This window comes from Austrofundulus limnaeus, unplaced genomic scaffold (assembly GCF_001266775.1).
Source record: "Austrofundulus limnaeus strain Quisiro unplaced genomic scaffold, Austrofundulus_limnaeus-1.0 Scaffold43, whole genome shotgun sequence".
Classification (NCBI taxonomy): Eukaryota; Metazoa; Chordata; class Actinopteri; order Cyprinodontiformes; family Rivulidae; genus Austrofundulus; species Austrofundulus limnaeus.
The window spans coordinates 2,316,302-2,329,103 of record NW_013952445.1 but is presented as its reverse complement, the minus strand read 5'-3'; the positions used below and the strand labels follow the sequence as shown (position 1 = coordinate 2,329,103).

Sequence of the window (12,802 nt, the reverse complement as noted above, 5' to 3'; positions counted from 1 at the left end):
AATTCACATTGATGAAGCTTTTTTTTTGTCATGATGAGCCAAAGTTGATTAGTTGAAAGAAACCGCGGTTTTAAAGCCTAATCAGGAAAACATTTGTTAAAAACTTTATTTACAGGAAAAATAGAAATTTAACTATTTTCAAATAATTTCAGGAATAACGTGAGCAACTTTATGTTAAATATGTTTAATATCTTTCTGAATTAAGATAAACTTTAAGGCATTTTAGTTGAATGTGCCGCAGTGGAGAGAGTTAATGTTTGCCATCTGTTCACCTGGGCCCTTCAAATCCACCCGACACGTGTGTTTGTTGGACAAAACATGGCTTTTAAGGCTTTATTTGATTTCTTTTATTTTTCTACCACAGATCGGCTTCTGCTCATGAGCTGTCATTTTTCTCCTTTATTCTTCCAATATCTGTAAATATTGGCCTTTTAATTTCCTTTTTCATTCTCATATTGTTGAATTAATTGGAATGTAACTGTGGCAGAACTCCAGCTTACATTCACACAATTTCTATTTAAAAAAGCACATTTGAAACTGTTCCACTTCTTTTTAACAAATATTAAGTTTTCAAACAGTAGCATTTCTCTTTCGACCTCATAAATTTCTCACCAAAACAAAAGAACCCACAGGAGCTGCCCTTCTTTACTTGTCTTTTTTTTAGTATCCTCTTCTGTTTCCTATCTTCTCCTTAGGCCATGTTTGCAAGCTACGTCCCTGAAATCATAGAGTTAATAGGAAACCGCAAGAAATATGGTGGTTCCTATAGTGCGGTTAATGGGAGAAAGTAAGTATTCAAGGAGGCTCTACTGCCTCCGCCGCAGTAGAACTTTCTCTGCATGCCCTTTTCTTTTTCTTTTCCATGCATGTAGGCCATGTTTGCTCGCTACGTGCCAGAAATTGCTGCTCTCATCCTTAATCGGAAGAAATATGGAGGGAGTTATAACTCGACCAGAGGCAGAAAGTAAGTCAATCTAATAAGGAACAAAAACAAACTTGTAATGGTGTGGTTTTGTGTGACTCGAGTGGCCCTCTCATAAAGAGGTGACACTCTGAATTCTGTTTGAACAAACATCATGAAACTTTGATTTGAGATGTAAGGATCTCAATCAGCCCAAAAGTCACACTGTGACTGAAGAACTTGGCCATGATGATTGTGTTGGTTTGCTACAGCTTTGTTTGTACAATCAAGAAATGTTTGCTTTTACACTGTAAATAAATCAATCTTAACAAGGCAATTTATTTTTATCATGGAGTCCTAAAAGTTTGATTCAAGTATGCAGGAATGGGTTTGTTTTTTGGGATGGGGTTTATAATTATGATTTATCTAGAAATTTAAATAGATTTTATCATCACACAGGAATTCAAGTGAAGACAAAATGCCTTGATAAGAAAGATATTATTTCAGTGTAATCACACATATTTTAGCTGCTTTGTTTTGGTGCTTAAAAGTGTTACATGTAGGATTTTCTCACTAATAGAAACTGTGATTATCCACTAAATGTAGTTGTAAAGCATGCTCTTCTCACATTGAAAAGCAGCTGTAATGACAGAAAAGATGATCTATATTGTTGGTCATCTATAAGTAACCCATCAGCAGCTACAAATCAAAGATTACATTGTGTGTTTTTTTCTATTTTGATTTGGCAGAACTAGAAATTTGGATTTAATGCACCCAAAAGCATCTTTCAGCGCATGTAGTGCTGCTGGCTTCAGCAGAATTTGGATAAATATAAGCTTTGTGTCCATTAGGTGTARAAATTAATTTATTTCATAGCACTGCGTTCTGCCTAAAGGGTCTCTTAGTCAAACACAACAATCTAATTATTGTGCAGCACTACAAGCTCAGAATGGTCGGAGGGAATTTGCAACAAGCATAGAAATATTTGCAGTTAATAAAATGCTTCAGGAAAAACAAAAAATTAATATTATAATTAACTGGCTAATATAGAAGAAAAGCTGTGCTATATATAACTGGCTAAAGCTGTGCTATATATATACACTTGTTGCAAATACCCAGCAGTGTTAAACACACATTCATCTTTTCACAATATTCTCCACTGGTTAAGTGTAAAAACAGAGAACTAAAGTGTTATTTATTCACAAAGAAATGATAAATTAATCACTGTATATCTGTATTTTGAGAAAATCCAACATGTTTTGTGGTGTTTAAAGGTGTTGAGCATTTTGTTCCACTTGATTCTGCAAATTATTCTCCTTTTTTCTTCTTCATGCACTTTTCCCTTACATCCAACCTAATTTATGTTTATCACACAGTTAAGCAAATATGCAATAACATTCTGCTTACCAGAATCTAAATTCAGGATTTAATTGGTGCATTTTATTAATTGAATGACAAACTGACACATTTTCTAACTAACAAAACAAAGGGACGTACTGGAGAGTTACACAGAATTTCTGTTTGCTCATCCTAAAAACTAAAACTCTTTCAGACATTTTTATGAATTTCTTTTAAGTTTCATGCATGTTCTCCAGTTTCTCTGCTTTCACAGATTAACAAAAACAACTCTTATATTTGGTTCTTTGTCTTGTCGCTTGCTTCACGCTTTTTTTTTAAATCTTGTTTTTCTCAGCTTGAAAAACCTGCACTGCCCTGCTCTGCTTGTTTACATGCCACGCTTTGCTTTTTGAACAGTCTTGGCCTTAATCTTCAGTCTGACCTACACCCTAAGAACTAAAATAATAATAACAATAATAATAATAATTCTTGGACATTGCAGGAATAAAATCTTTTTGCTTTCTTGCTGAAAGTTGGATGAGAGAATTGATTCTAGTCATGTTTGTGAAAAGATGTTGTATGAAATATGTGGGAAGTCAGATTATATCAGTCAGTGCACAGATTCAACTTTTACTCATATAATCAAATGGGAATTTTTTTCTTACTATTAAAATAATAATAAAATGGATAAATAAAATGGAATATAAACTTGCACTCTATATGAGTTATAGTAACATCTGTTTAGTTTTTAGCATCTAAATAAAATATCAAAAGATTGTTTTTAAATTAATTAATGGCAACAAAATAAGAGTGCCTACTTGTTACAAACTGTCACTGTTGCTGACTTGCTAAAGCTAATGAGGACAATTTAGAGTAATCACATTATGAAAGTTCTCCTGTTCTTAGAGTTGGTGCATGTTAATACAAAGAGAGGCAGTTTGCAGGTATCAGTAAGGTACACAAGTGAACAAAATTGTCGGTACTCCTTGTTTAATGGAAAAAAACACAATGGTGACAGAAATAACTTGAATCTGACAAGAGTAATAATAAATAAAAATTCTATAAAAATGAACAAATGAAAGTCAGACATGACTTTTCAACCATGCTTCAACAGAATAAAATATAGGGCTACAGATACTCACTGTGCTGTTTAGTGACATGGTGTGGGCCACACTCAACATGGACCAGAGGAAGAGAAGGAAAGRGTTGTTTCAGGAGATAAGAAAGAAAATTATAGACAAGCATGTTAAAGGTAAAGGTTATAAGATCATCTCCAAGCAGCTTGAAGGTCCTGCGACTACAGTCACACAAATTATTCTGAAATTTAAAATCCATGGAACTGTAGTCAAGTGGCCGCAGGAGGAAAATTGATGACAAATCAAAGAGACGATAATTCAAATGGTAACAAAAGAGCCCAGAGAAACTTCTAAAGGGATTAAAGATGAACTTCAAGCTCAAGGAACATCAGTGTCAGATCGCACCATCGCTCATAGTTTGAGCCAAAGTGGACTTAATGGGAGACGACCAAGGAGGACACCAAATCATAAAAAAATCCAGACTGGAATTTGCCAAACTACATGTTGACAAGCCACAAAGCTCCTGGGACAATGTCCTATAGACAGGTGAGACAAAAATGGAACTTTTTGGAAAGGCACATCAGCTCTATGTTCACAGATGGTAAAATAAAATAAAGCATGTGAAACATGGAGGAGGCTCTGTTATGTTCTGGGGCTGCTTTGCTGCATCTGGCACAGGGGGTCTTGAATCTGCAGGGTACAATGAAATCTCAAGACTATCAGGGATTCTAGAGAGAAATGTGCTGCCCAGTGTCAAAGCTTGGTCTCAGTCGCAGGTCATGGGTCTTGCAACAGGATAATGACCCAAAACAACTAGAAACACCCAAGAATGGCTAAAAGGAAAACATTGGACTATTTTGAAGTGGCTTTCTATGAGCCCTGACCTGAATCCTATCATTTCTGTCCAGGCCTGTTTCATGAGTTTTATTTATATTCTGTTGAAGGATGGTTGAAAAGCAGTGTCTGACTTTCATTTGTTCGTATTCATAGAATTTTTTATTTATTATTACTTTTGTCAGGTTCAAGTTATTTCTCTCACAAACAAGGGGTACCAACAATTTCATTATGTGTGTACAATTTTCATCTAGGTTCAGATCCAAACTGTTATTTCTGCTAAAATGCACTAATCATTCAGTGGCTTTGTTCTTATCTAACATCCTGCAAGAAAACACCAAAGTATTTTTCCCCGAAATGTCAAAACTGTAACATAAACTTGTGCGTCTTTTGTAGTTGAAGATCTGAAGACGTTACAAAAGACAAGAAATTCTGCTGAGTGCCTCCATGCTTGAACAAAATGTGGCTTCTGGTATCATGCATTTCTAAACTCTACTATTTTTATATGTTTATTGGTAGTTTTGTAGTAATTTCAAATGTTAATTTTAGAGGTCAAATTATAAGTCCTTATTGATCCAATAAATGAAAAATATACAAAAATGGGAGCTGGCTGACTTTTTTATGTGCTGATTTATTTTGTCAAATTAACCAGAATTTCTTAGCAGAATCAGTTTGTATTTTCACTGGAATAGCTTTAAATTGAAATATTATGAATAATTACTTTTCCTTTCTCTTTCTTAACTGTCTTCTACCTTACTAATATCACAACTGTTATGTTTTTATGTTTGCATGTTTTTGTTTTTTGCTTACAAATAACACTTAAGTGGGTTTGCTTGTGAAAGTCATTACAATTTCTGGCATCTTTAAGTCTGTGTTTGTTATTAAAATATTTAGTGRTAAACATGTAAAGCAGAGGTGTCCAGTCCTGGTTCTTGAGGAATGCTACTTTTGCTCATTTCCCTGCTCCAACACATCTGAGTCGGTGACTGAATTACCTCTTCAAGTTCTGCAGAAGCCTGTATCAATCATTTACTCACATCAGGTGTGTTGGAGCAGAGAAACCTCTCAAACTTGCTGGAGAGCGGACGCCCCTGATTCAAACAGATTTCTTGAATCTTTTTTTAAAACAATTAATAATAAAGACAGCGTTAAAATCCAAACTGTATTTTTATGTAAAGGGACTAAATGTAGAAATCAAACCAGACTGTGAGCTTATTTTATAATCTCCATCCGAGTAAAGTGATCTTTTTAATCTGATACTGAAATCCATAATGCCCTCTGACCTTCTCATCATTTAATGTAGCTGTTTTTATTTCAGATCACTCCTGTGAAAGTCCCTGATCTCTCTCAGCTTTGTGATTTTTAAGAAACATTGTTTGTGTTTTAACCTTTTTTATGTCTTGATCGTTTCAGTTCTATTATTATTCTGCACCTCCTTTTCAGGCACATTGTGGTCTGTGGTCATATAACACTCGAGAGTGTGTCAAACTTCCTAAAAGACTTCCTACACAAGGACAGGGACGATGTCAATGTAGAAATTGTTTTTCTCCATAAGTAAGTGCCAAATTTATTTCTGCACCTGTGTTCTTGGGAGAAAAAAACATGTTAGTGGAGAAAATGCCATCTTGAATGTTTTAATTTTCCTCTCCTCAGTATTTCCCCTAATCTTGAGCTGGAAGCCTTGTTCAAGCGCCATTTCACCCAGGTAGAGTTTTACCAAGGATCTGTCCTAAACCCACATGACCTGGCCAGAGTCAAGGTAACACATAATCCTCTTCTAGCTCAGAGAGAAGCTTTAATTTGTATTTTAATGTTGTGTCATGATTGGATAACTATTTTTTTCATGCAATTTGTTTGTAGATTGAATCAGCTGATGCCTGCCTGATTTTGGCGAACAAATACTGTGCTGACCCCGATGCTGAGGATGCATCCAACATTATGAGGTCTGATTGTTTGGCATACATTTACTGTGTTCATGTCTCAGCTGTGCTCTGCAGTCWTTCTGACACCTGGCAGYGTTTCACTTTGAGCTTATTTTGCYATCATAACATAAAATACAATAAAAACTAATTTTAATAAGTTTGTACATAAAAGTCTATAAAAAGCAGGATGGCTATGAATGTATTTGGGGACAAGGTGCCCGGTTTTCTGCATCAGTATTAGTAAGTGTAAAAAGGTCAATATGCAAAAGAGCAGAGTTCAAACACAGACAGGAGAAGCTGTTTCATGTTCTGCACTTAAATGATAAAGCAGTTTATTTGTGAATTCATTGATCCTTTTGTCTTTTTAATCAGAGTAATATCCATAAAGAACTATCATCCAAAGATCAGAATAATCACCCAGATGTTGCAGTATCACAATAAGGTATGTATTTGACTTGTACAGTAAGGAAATATTGTACTAAAATAAATGTTGTTTAAGTTTGATATTTTTACGTTTATGACTTTTCCTGTTTTTTTTCCTCCCACCCCCTCTGTAGGCCCACCTTTTGAACATCCCAAGCTGGAACTGGAAGGAGGGAGATGATGCTATTTGCCTTGCAGAGCTGAAGCTCGGCTTCATTGCTCAGAGCTGCCTGGCACAGGGCCTCTCCACCATGCTGGCCAACCTTTTCTCCATGAGGTCCTTCATCAAGGTACTGACTGYTAAGATGCCCCACCTGTAATCAAATTGAAATGTAAACTTGGTTATAAAAAATAATCAGGAAAAGATGCTGATTTTCCCAGATCAGACCTGTAGGCAGCATATGGGGAGTTAGTGGGGATGCATCTGTTTCTGTTTTTGTTGTAATCAGAAGTTTTTCTCTGTTGCAGATTGAAGAGGACACATGGCAGAAGTATTACCTTGAAGGAGTAGCTAATGAGATGTACACAGAGTACCTTTCAAGTGCCTTTGTGGGTTTGTCCTTCCCAGTAATTTGCGAGTAAGCACAAAAACATTTTCTTTTTCTGTTTTTTTTTAATTTTCTGAATAGCTGTTTTCCACATTATATATTTTCTTTTTCATATTTAGTCGTTTTTGTATTCTGAATTACTTCTGTTTTGCAGACTCTGTTACGTGAAGCTCAAGTTGCTCTTGATAGCYATAGAGTACAAGTCTGATCAGAGAGAAAGCAGGTAGGTGGATGTGCTCACAGTAGATTGTTAGAGATGTTAGAAATCGTGAATTAATACCGAGATGTGTTTGCTGTCAGTATTTGTTCAGTGATGACACGGCTTCAAATCAGCGTGTTTGATCATAAACAAATGCTTTACAAAATGTGAGATAACTGACATCTGAAGTGGTTCAGTAAAACACATCACAGCTCACTCTGACAGGATGATGAGGAAGAGAGCAGAAGGTTTCTTTGGAGACACAATAGCTTTGTTTTCATTCTCATTTTTACATTTTGAAGCGTCTCTTTTATCTGATTTAAACTAAAGCTACCCTGCCAAACAAGTCATACAAGCCACTTTGACAGCAACATATCACTGTCAGTAATTTTCTGCTGATTGATCATCTTGGGTCTGCTAATTCTCGCAGCACCCTGATCAACCCAGGGAATCATGTGAAAATGCAGGAGGGGACATTGGGGTTCTTCATTGCAAGTGATGCCAAAGAAGTGAAGAGGTAAGGGACGAGACCCGGTTCTTTTAGTGAAAGTTTTCTTCACATGACAACAAATAATCTAAGAAAATATAATATTCACTAAGTTAGTCAGACTGCCTTATTCTTTCTCACTTTGTGTTTGACAAACTGGGATTTAAAATGTTCCTGAGACTATTTCAAATTAAATGTTCCTTGAATCAAATTAATCCGAATCTACATTTAATGAGGTCTCCTCCTCTTCAAGTGAAATCTTCTTTTGCAGAGCGCTGTTTTACTGCAAGGCCTGTCACGATGATATAACCGATCCCAAAAGAATAAAGAAATGCGGATGCAAGAAATGTAAGTTTATTCACGTAAAACACACAAATATTCCTGCAGAGGCTAAAGCTAAGTTAGCAGAGGAGCAGTGGTGTGACATGTTTATATGTCTGAACTCTTCCTGTTTAAACCACTTAGCTGCTGCATTGATGATTCTTTCCATAAAACCCTGTAGCGGATGAGGAAATGCCCTCTCTGAAGACATCGTTTAACCAAATTATAAAACCACTCATCTCCTCATGCATTTTGTTTTCATTCAGCAGCAACTTTCTCTGCTGTAACGCTGTTTATCATTATAGTTTTGATTGAATGGTGATGTTCACAGGCTTTAGGAGACTGAACAATACAGGTAGTTGGATTGAGGAAGTTTTTAGATTAAAATAAAAAAATTGATATTTTTTTGCTTCAAATTGTCTTGTTATAACATATAAACTTCATGTTCTATGTCATCCTTTCTTGCTGCTTTGGAACGTGCCACACTTAAAAAAAAAATCACTTTTTAGTGATATATTGTGAGTAATGAGGATTTGTATGGGTTGGAAACATGACAGTCTGCTACCTGCACCCCTGATCGACGCGATCTGTTTGAATGCACTTTTAAATGTTGCATGTCCAGTGATGGTTGCTGCCTGAACTCCACATCTTTGTTGTTTATATTTCTTTTCAATTGAAGATTTGAACAATATTACCAGTTTTGGGAACTAAATGAAAACTTTAAAAAGTATTTAACATTATTGTATTTTGTTTGTTTTTGAAAAAAGTCCAATGTATTGCTGCATTTCTTTCAAAATGATTGTTGACACAGTTTCTAGTCCTCCAACTCACCACCAGAGGGCGCTGCAGGCTGATGGCAAGAAGAGCAGCAGCTAGAGAGCCACTGGGATGAGAAATAAGGAGTATTTCTGCTTCTTATGGCAATTTTTTTAATGACAATTTCATTAGATGACTGCAGTTTCTCTAAGTATGCGTCATATTGAAAATATTTTGAACAATCATTATAATGTAACTTATTCGAGTCTTGAGATTTATTTATTCTCCATCCATTTTTGTCAAATTTCTGAATTTTTTTAAAAATTTTTACATTTGAACCCTTTTTAAATTCTTTTACAGAATAAGCTTGTTTTCATACTTTTGCTTATATTTGCTCTAAMCTTGTTTAAACAAAAAATGAGCTATCTTGCCTGTAGTAAAAGCATTAAACCTTTAAAATGGCATTTTGTTCACATGTGCAGCATCTCATCATATAACAAGCACAAGCTTCTAGGGGTCATGTTTAGATGAGGGGAAGGGGTGAAGCCAGGAAGTCCTGATATGTTCAGCTGGTGATTAAATTCAAGCTAATCTGATTTGACTTGATGTGAACAATGGAGGAAAAGTACATTTTTGTTTTCTTTTAACATGTGCCTGCTGTCRCAACAAAGCAGATCTTGGTGCTCCCAGCAGAAGCCGTCGTTTGCACCCATTTGTCTGCTTTTGTACACTTCTCCTCCAGAACGAGCCTCCACATTAACCCGYTCTTCCTCTCCTCTCGTCTGAACCCATGACTGTAGCCAAGAAGCCCAACTACAAGAAAATGCGACTGGCATGTTGTTTTGATAGCGGCCACTCAAAACGAGGCTGCTCTTGCATGCCGGTTAATGTGCGTTGTAACTCAGACTCCCCTCGACGGAACATCCCACTCTCTGCTGTCTCTGTTAATGATTGCTCAGCCACTTTACGTGCCTGTAAGTTGTCAACATGACATGTGCTCTTTGGTGTTTGCGCTGTGTAGTGTCTTTTCAGCCCTTGCTCTGTCTGGCTCTAGCTGCTGTGTCGTCACTGTTATGGATATACGTGTGGCTTTGGCCTCCTGACTTTGCTCAGTCAGCTGGTGCTTTTCTTCCCTCTGTGTCACCACTTTTGGAGGTGATTTCTGGCTGTTGTGAAGCATGCTGGTTGACCGTTCTGTAGTTTTCTTCAAAGCATTTTGGTCTGAATGGACCCGTTTGAGTGAGATCAACTGATGATTAAAGCAAATCTTTGCAGCGACATCACCAACATGTTTATAAAGAATAAAAAGCCAAAGCAGTTCACATCTGTGCAAAACCTAAACGTATAGTGTTTGAGAATTTAACTACATTTACCCAAATTTGATAATTTATTGGTGTAAAATTATTCCAAGGGTGTCACTGGAGAGAGCAACATCCTGTTTTCTGCAAAATAAACTAAATCATCTTAATCTGTCACTACACTACCCTCTAGAAAAAAGTGGTCAATGTAGGGTTAGAAATATTTTTMTAAGTAGATGGCACTGATAATATAAAATAAAATGCTTTTGAGATGATCTTGGGGGCATTTGGGATTTCAGTGCATATTGAGGTTAATGTAGTGGCTTTATTAAATTAGGATGAAAWGCTTGAACAAGCTCTGAGGGTAGAATCAGCAACACATTCAACGGACAAACCAGGGCTCCATTTGTCAGAGTTAGAGGAAGTATTTTTACCTTTTTGCTTCATGACCTTGAGTCAAATGTGTCGTAACTCGACTGTATTTGGTGCAAAAGAGKTGGATTTTAGAAGGACTAAAAGACTGTGACACATGGCTGAATAGTAATGAATTTGAAATGAACTGCAAGAATTCATAATTCCAATGTGATTTCTCTTTAAAGCCTGAGGGTTTTGTTCTGATGCATGGCAGCAGGCAGAATGTGTCTGAGGTTGGGCAGCGTTAATACATTTAGCTGGAAAACATTTTACACTGTCATACGGTTTTAGTAAATGTCTCTGGATCAAAGACAATTCTGTGCAGAACTGAGGGTCTCTGGGCATTTCCACCCCTCAGCACGTCTCCCCGGGTTGTGTGCTGTGAGATTTGCCCGCTACCAAAGCTCGAGCGTAGCTCCAGCGTTGCTGTCGACACGGTGTGGAAGACGCACGGAACAAGGCCTTATACAGCCTGACATGAAAATTATGTTTGCATTTTCATTTTTTGAGTGCTACCGGTTGTCATGAAACTCAGCCTGACAGTTCCTAACCACCAGGCAGCCAAGTCCCCCGCCCCTCTGCTTTACTCCGGTTGTGGGACAGATGCTAGCCTGTTAGTCCTGCGACTCCGCTCACGCCCTCCGATTGCAGGCGACAGATGCCAGGACCAGCAAAGGTCCCTGTTTGAACATTTCTGTCACTGTCCTGCCTGAAGCCTAATACGTGACCTTTATTGTGAGCAAGAGGTTGAAATAAGTCACTAATGAGCAAGTGTGGGATTCACGAACCCCAAGAAGTGACTCACAGAAGGTTCCACACAGGTTCTCCTGAGCGAAGCTGGTTTAGAAAAACACACACAGATTTAAAAACATTGTGGACAAAAGCACCTTGTAAATCTTGGTACATAAATCATTCATTGGTTTTTTTATTGTTGCTGAAAACCACATCTACTGATCTGATCTTAACCACATTTAAATTGTAATCAGTCTTTTTCTGTACTTCTGTAAAGTAATAAAAACAAGTCTCTAACTGAAATATCAGGAGAAATAGCTGAACAATAAAATAAACTTGTACCTTTTCCCATTTGAATAATTTCTTTTTTGCTTTGTTTTAGCAAACTAGAACTGTTAAAGTCTGAATTTTAAGCTTGGGATTTAGATCACAAGTTTTTCATATTTAAAATATTTAAAAGAAATCTAAATTATAATCACTGCCAAGTRGATTGTTTCTGAAAATAATCTTTACAAGGAAAAAGGCCATTTAAATTCAAATAAAGTCAGCTTGAACACCTAATTATCTCTTAATTTGCTTTGCTGTACTTAAATGACTTGTGCTTTGGTTTACCTTGCTTGGTCCACATTGATCTCTGGGCACGTCTCTATTTTTCCTGGGTCTTATAAGTGAACTTCTTCAGTTTTCAGTTTTGCTGTTGTCATTTAAAATTTGGTTTCACCATGAACTGTTTATATGTGTAACTCTGTGTCTTCCTTTTTGTTCTTTTCAGCTAAAAATAGCTATAATGGATATATCAAATCAAGTAAGTTATGACGACTTCTCTCTTTAGTGTTTTGTCTCTCACACTTCCACATGTGCATTCTCAGCTGTCACCACCTGATGTGTCTCTAACCTGCTCTATCTCACTGTCTGCTCTGTCATCATCCATTACTGTACACTAGGTTCCACGCAGAGCATTAGGAAAATGTTTTCTGTTGGGTGTCATTTACAGCTCAGCAGTAGATGGAGCTACTGCTTCACTGCTGGTGCAGATGAATWACCGTAAATCATGAAACACATTTCAAGTGAATATTTAGAAAATAAAAAGTATATTAAACGGCACTTGATTTCTGCTAATGAGCCTAGCTAAATTGATGTTTTTWAAAAGGAAAATAATGGAGCTAATACTTTCTATCCTTGCTTAGCCATCGTCTRAGTGTCTCCACTTGAACCGGGTCTGTGCAGAGAATGTGCCACATTGTGTTGTCCTGAAGAAGTGTTGTTCATGTTTGACATGAGGCAGATATATACTGGAGGTCTGAAATGGGGAGGATAATCTGCTAGACAGCTGACTGTTAAAATAATCATCTCTCTCCTCCAATTTTAGCCCAAAGACATTTTTTCCCCTCAACTAAATAAGCATCCCTTTTTCATTGTWTTTATTTTCACTAGTTCTTGCCTCGGTTAGAAACACTGGCAGTTACTGAATTATTTCTCTTCTTTTGCATCATCCTTCTCAGCCTATATTCAGTTGAATACACTACAAAGACAAGCTATTTAATGTTCAAACA

The 12,802-nt window shown here is 36.7% G+C and overlaps 1 protein-coding gene across 18 annotated transcripts in view; it reads left to right on the top strand.

The window, feature by feature from the left end:
• LOC106517014 (calcium-activated potassium channel subunit alpha-1) overlaps nucleotides 1-12,802 on the top strand; it is a 90,009-nt gene that overhangs the window by 49,144 nt on the left and 28,063 nt on the right. For 9 of the 18 annotated variants that reach the window (XM_014007678.1, XM_014007676.1, XM_014007693.1 and 6 more), the window contains 12 exons: nucleotides 696-787; nucleotides 5,593-5,703; nucleotides 5,803-5,908; nucleotides 6,010-6,092; nucleotides 6,444-6,513; nucleotides 6,629-6,784; nucleotides 6,963-7,072; nucleotides 7,197-7,265; nucleotides 7,672-7,758; nucleotides 8,000-8,076; nucleotides 9,606-9,779; nucleotides 12,022-12,054. In XM_014007678.1, coding sequence (XP_013863132.1) covers nucleotides 696-787; nucleotides 5,593-5,703; nucleotides 5,803-5,908; nucleotides 6,010-6,092; nucleotides 6,444-6,513; nucleotides 6,629-6,784; nucleotides 6,963-7,072; nucleotides 7,197-7,265; nucleotides 7,672-7,758; nucleotides 8,000-8,076; nucleotides 9,606-9,779; nucleotides 12,022-12,054 — 1,168 coding nt within the window. Of the gene's footprint in view, nucleotides 1-695; nucleotides 788-872; nucleotides 965-5,592; nucleotides 5,704-5,802; nucleotides 5,909-6,009; nucleotides 6,093-6,443; nucleotides 6,514-6,628; nucleotides 6,785-6,962; nucleotides 7,073-7,196; nucleotides 7,266-7,671; nucleotides 7,759-7,999; nucleotides 8,077-8,558; nucleotides 8,568-9,605; nucleotides 9,780-12,021; nucleotides 12,055-12,802 lie in introns of all 18 variants that reach the window. The other 9 variants (XM_014007689.1, XM_014007685.1, XM_014007688.1 and 6 more) reach the window with 5 other exon arrangements.